This window comes from Manis javanica, chromosome 5 (genome assembly GCF_040802235.1).
Source record: "Manis javanica isolate MJ-LG chromosome 5, MJ_LKY, whole genome shotgun sequence".
Taxonomy (NCBI): Eukaryota; Metazoa; Chordata; class Mammalia; order Pholidota; family Manidae; genus Manis; species Manis javanica.
The window spans coordinates 108253302-108259301 of record NC_133160.1 but is presented as its reverse complement, the minus strand read 5'-3'; the positions used below and the strand labels follow the sequence as shown (position 1 = coordinate 108259301).

The 6000-nt window shown below is 34.5% G+C and overlaps 1 protein-coding gene across 3 annotated transcripts in view; it reads right to left on the bottom strand.

Moving 5' to 3' along the window:
* Nucleotides 1-401: 401 nt before the first annotated feature.
* PRKG2 (protein kinase cGMP-dependent 2) overlaps nt 402-6000 on the bottom strand; it is a 107462-nt gene continuing 101863 nt past the window's right edge. For all 3 annotated transcript variants that reach the window (XM_017659516.3, XM_037007320.2, XM_037007321.2), the window contains 2 exons: nt 5220-5286; nt 402-3273 (listed from right to left, as the gene is read on the bottom strand). In XM_017659516.3, coding sequence (XP_017515005.1) covers nt 3178-3273; nt 5220-5286 — 163 coding nt within the window. In that variant the 3' untranslated portion in view covers nt 402-3177. The remainder of the gene's footprint in view (nt 3274-5219; nt 5287-6000) is intronic.

Sequence of the window (6000 nt, the reverse complement as noted above, 5' to 3'; positions counted from 1 at the left end):
ATTCCTGACCCACAGAATCTCAGAGAATTATAATGGTTGTTTTGAGAGATCAAGTTGTGGGGATGATTTTTATAGTCGTAGTAACTAGGACTAAGTCATGGAAAACCATCACAGCTAAATTGTGGAAGAAATGTACATTTGAGGCCAATGTTTAACTTTGTGGGCAGAAAACACAAAGTTTTTTATATGTGTGTGTGTTTATAACTATGTTAGCATCTTGTGTGAATGAGATAATAGATGTAAATACTCCCAGAACAATGCCTGGCAAGGAAGAACAATGATTTATCATTATTATAATAGAAATATATGTATATATTTATTTCCAAATGGTTATTATTAATGACTTATGAGTAATAATACTCTGGCCCAGTGTTCCAAAGCTTTACATATACATCTCCAAGTTATAGATGAATAAAGATGTGGTTTATTGTGGAAGGTCACACAAATCTGGGCAAAACTGGAATTCAAATCCAGATCTTTTCATCTCTAAATATCTTACTTTTCACCATTACATTCTCCACCCTCCAGATATTTTAATATTTAGAGAAAAGATTAAGAAGCTACAGTTATGAAAGTCTGGCCCCATACAGAAAGGACTCAAGAATGAAAAATTAATTTTGCACTGAGAAAAGAGAATATGAATGATTTGATGTTTAGGAATATGGTAGGTTTGTATTGAGTCTCATGATTTTCTATTTCTAAGAATATATATATATATGTGTGTGTGTATATCCTTAATTCATAAAAAAATTGAAATTTAGAAATTTAGGTGAGCTCTTAATACAGCACTTCATTTTGGTGTGGGTTAACACTTTACCCTATGCACTAAAGTTTGATCAGCAATCTTTAGTTCATGATTTAAAAGAAAAAAATATTACTGGATTTACGTGGTACAATTGCACATACAGATATCAATGATACATAAGGTTCAGGACTAAATAGTTATTAAGGCCCCTTTAATTCTAAAAGAGATAGTAACAATAGTTTCCATCTATACAGCACTGGTTATTTCACAGATATCAGCAAAAAAACGTTCTAGATATCTTATTAATCCCTGAAACAGACCTCTAAAGAAGGTATTACTTTACTGTACATTTCTCTGCAGGTGAGAAAGCTAAGCTAGTACTCAAAGAAGTCAAGTCATTTTTCCAAGGCCACCCAGCTAGGAAATTGGGATTATATGATGATTCAATCTCTTATTTCTTCATCTTTATAAAGTATTCTAAAGGAAACACAACAAAAACACATGTGGAGATAAAATACTGATATAGCCAATCACAGGCAAAATAAACCTGTAGTACTCTAAGCTGGTTTTTATTTGTAGGTATGTCTTTTTTGTATTACAACTATGTATCTCTTTTGAGAATATCATTGCTTTTGTAACTGTACAGTTCTAATATCCACCCAATGCATAAATTTCCTACATTTATAGGTGAGTAATTTAAAAATATATACATGGAAAAACATACAGTGCTTAGAAACTAAATGTAAATAAAAATCTTTTAAAAATCTTAGAAATTCATTAAGCAGGTTATGTTGACCCTATTACAAATGGTTCTTCTATATACAATACATAATCTTTAAAAATACTACTCCAGGAAACAAAAAGTCTTTGGTTCAGCAAAAGGATTCTAAATGTGGAAATGCAGTTTGTTAAAGATGTAGTTACTTGGGTTGGACCTCACTTATCTGATTTAACCTTTCAGCAAGCATATAGCTGACTTTCTCTGAATATTGAAAATGTGGGTCAAGTGTGAGTAGAGGTCACTTTTCCCATAGAATCTTAGCATATGAAAATACAACCAGAAGCTTGAATAATGCAGGAATTTAGATGTTATTTTTACTCTGCCAGATCAAAAAGATATAGAGAAAGTTGGCTTCCCATCCATTTGGTGGGATCATGGTTGATACATAAAAACATTCACCAGTGAAGTTGTTAGGTACTAGTGTCCACTGCTACTGAAGATAATCGATTCATTATTTGGAAGACTGCAAGGAGGAGACCGAGGGCAGATGCTGGGTGTCCTTTTACTCCTCAAGCCCCATTACTTCTCCAGCAGCCTGCCTACCTTAACAATCTAAAACTATAAACACATCCATGACTCAACTATCTGTAAAAAGTTATTAATGCAGCAGTGATTACAGTACATCAACAATGGCCAATAGGATTTTCATTAAAAATTAATTGTAGTTATTCTATATTCTTGGTTTATTTATAGAAACTACCACAAAATTGGCCAACATAGCTCAAAATTTCAAGGAGTCAGCAACCTTACCTATTAGAATGTATTCTCCTTCATATTTAATGGAAAGGAAAAGCCTTCACAATTTTCTTCCTGCATATTTGCTACTTTGATTGTGAAATATTTAGTATATAAGATAAAAGCTTACCAAAGGCCCATTGCTTAACAACACATATAACCACCTTTAACAAGGCTTTTGAAAAATCTCTGAGGTGTCGCAGCTGGGCACAGGAGAATGAAAAATACTCTTTGCTATGTTTTTTTCCAGGTTCTCCATTAGAATAAAATTATTGGGCTGGATTAATTAAGTCACTGATGTTAGGAAGTGGTGCCACTGACTAATACTGAAACTTGCCTTTCCCCAGACTAGTATCAGAAGCATATGAATATATTTCTAGGTTGAATGCAGGTGAAAATCAAGAGTTTCTATTGACTGCCAAGATTTCCACAAATCATGACTTTAAGATACCGTTATGCACATGCATTTGTTTAGAGCAGGGAAAATCTTCCGAAAATCACCCTTGTTCTTCCTTCATGTTTGCATGACTTATTTGCTTAAGGGAAAGACACTTTTTAAACCTTAATAAGACTCAAAAGAGACAAGTATGATCGGGATGGAGCAACAGATAGCAGAGTAATGGATACCCCTTCAACAAAAATGGTTCAGACTGTGGAGAGGGGAATAGGATAGCCTTCAACATTTGAGAAAAGCAAAGAATGGAATACATGAATAATTCACAGCATCTAAATGAAATGTTGTAATTCAGACACTTCCATACCCACTATTGTCCACCCCAGCCCCATGGGCAGAAATTTCTTTTCCCTAATCGTCTTCCAAAAGATACAATATTTCAAAGAAAGAAATAATCACTGCTGGGTTATTGGTCCTCACAGTTCTCTTCTGTATGTAGAGGCAGTAATCATTTTTCTTCTGTCAGAAGTCTTTATCCCAGCCTGACAGTTCATCTGGAGGCACTCCCTTTTCAGGAGGGTACTTGTCAAAGTAGCTGTGATCTGTGGGTCCACTGAGCTAATAGAGGAAGGAGTAAGCCAAAGGTGAGGATGATGTTGATGAAATATACTGTTATGCAGGGGTCATGGTTTTTAGACTTGAGCACTGATTTTATACTGTAACCATTGATAAGTTACATATAAGGAAAAGATGACCAGTTATCATGGCTGAACCACATTCTCAGCCTCATGAGATCTCTCCTTTAGACCAAAAGGATTGGGTCACTGGATTACATTTAATTGAAGCTACCTGGCCTGAGGAGTTATTTCCAAAAGAGAAAAGATGACAGAAATGTCTATTTCTTTTCAAATTGAAAAACATTTTGAAGGCAAATATTTTAAAAAACTCAAAATTTGCTAGAATCTTTTTCCACTTCATAAGTTTCTCACCAAACTTAAATTTTTATATGGTTAACTGACCCATATGAAGTTTCCAGAATACCAAACAAAGGGATAATTCAAAATATTATTGACCCTGTTGAAAGAATGAAATAACTCTCGAATTATACTATTTTGCAAATCAGGTGGTTTCCAATTCCTTACTTTCAAACAAATTAAAGAAACACCTTCTTGAATTATTAGCTAATAGCTTATTAAAAATACAACTTATGATAGATCATAAGATGTTTCTTGAGAGGGTGGAGAGATCACTCAGAGAGCATTCAAAGTGACATCACTATTATAAAACTTTCCATTCCCATGGACTTATTTATGTAAAAACAACTCTTAGCACTTGCATCTATGTAATTTTTAAAAGGAACAAATTGATGTCTGATTCTATTCCTTTAATAAATAACATTTCTCCACAAGTACATTTTATAATTTTTCAAAATATTTGTTTAATAACTACTTTAAAATTTTGCAATATATTTATGTTGCTTGAAACTGCAGGCTGTAAAAATGTGGTTATAACTGAATCCAGAAAAAACATTTGTGTTATCACAGAAATTTCTGTTGTCAGAAATTTTTAAATGTATAAAACTGTAATTTAAAAGCACTTAATGATCAACTAAAGATTGTCAAGCATGAAAATATTTTATATAGGACAAAATTTTGAATGGAAAATGGAAACAAGAATTCAGAGAGAAAAGGAATGATGTAATATTTCTATTTTTTAAATGTCTGATGGGTATCAAATCTGAGTGACATTTAGATCACAATGGATACATTTAAAAGAGTGAAGTACAGTAATGTTTTACTTTAAAATGTCAATATTTATAACATACTAGAAACTTTATTCTCCAAATGATTGAAACATATAATGAAGGACTTCAAATGCCAATCTAAAAATGTACAAGGGGAGACATAGGTCTTTAAAATTCCTTTAGAGGGAACACAGCCTAAAATCTATAGAGTCTTGACCTATATCACTCCTGAGTCATTCTTCCTTGCAGGCTAGCAGATATTCTGCTTTCTCTAGAGCTGCTCTGTCCCACTAGCAACATGTGGTGATGGAACACTTGAAATGTGGCTCGTCCAAATTGAGATGTGCTGGAAGTATGAAAATCCACTTGGGATTTCAAAAACAATATGAAAAAATAATGACATCTCATTAATATTTTATACTGATTACATTTTGAAATGATAATATTTTGGACATATTGTGATAATTAAAATGAATTTCACCTGTTTATCTTTTCTAATGTTGCTAACTAGAAAGTTTTAAACTATATATGTGGTTCATATTACATTTCCAGAGCCATTTGTTATCCTAACCACCACTGACTACCTGGAGGTTAGATTTACATGTAATTGGTTCCTGAGATTTGAACTAATGTCCATCAAATAGGTATTATTATTATTATTTAGTCCCTATAATGCAATTGTTATGACAAGTTCACTTAACTAAAAAGGAAAACTATTAAAAATCTAAAATCTGTTACATATATACATACCCCTAAAATCTGTTTACAAAGACAAATACCTAGAAAAAAAAAACAAGAGAGTAACATATAGACACCGTACCTCTCTTTGTAAAGGTGAGGGAAGGTTCCGTGCTTTCAGTCCCTCCCAATTAAAACCATTCAACCACCTGAGAAATAAGAAGAGTAGAGGGGAATATCACTTGCCTGATAAGCTATTAGCATATCAAGTTGCCTGTCAATTCATTTCATTGCCTGCTCCCTGCCGGCTACAGTGCAGCCACAAGTGGTCAGAGAATACTCAGCCACACTGGTCATCTGGTCGCCTTCAACCTGGGTCCACTAACCACAAGGGGGCACTTAATGCTGCCCCAAAAGCAGTCTAGATGTCCTTGTTTCCCTCATTGTCACATTCCCTTCCTTAGACTCTAAATCATACTTTGTCCTCTTTCCTCAAACTTTCAGAACTGTCTTCCCATTCTTATTCCCAAGTGATGACCTGGCTTCCTATTTCACTGAGAAAACAGAAGCAAAAAAGAGAACTTTCACAGTCCTCCTCCAGCATATCTGCCTGCCTACCCACATCCCTGTGATCCCTTCTCTCCTGCCCGGGGAATGACCTGTCTTTGCTTCTACCTAAGGTCAACTTCTCTTGTGTGTCCTTGATCCTGTAGCCTTTTCTCTATTCAAAAACCTGCTCCTGCCATCTGCCTCTCTCCTGAATCTTCCCCTGGATCATTCCCATTGGTATGGAAACATTTAATTTTTTCCAACCACAAAAGATCCTCTTGTGACCTGAGGTCCCCTCCAACTCTCACTGCATTTCTCTCCTCCCACTGGAGTTAACTAATCCCTCTACTGACCCATTATCTCCTGACCGCACT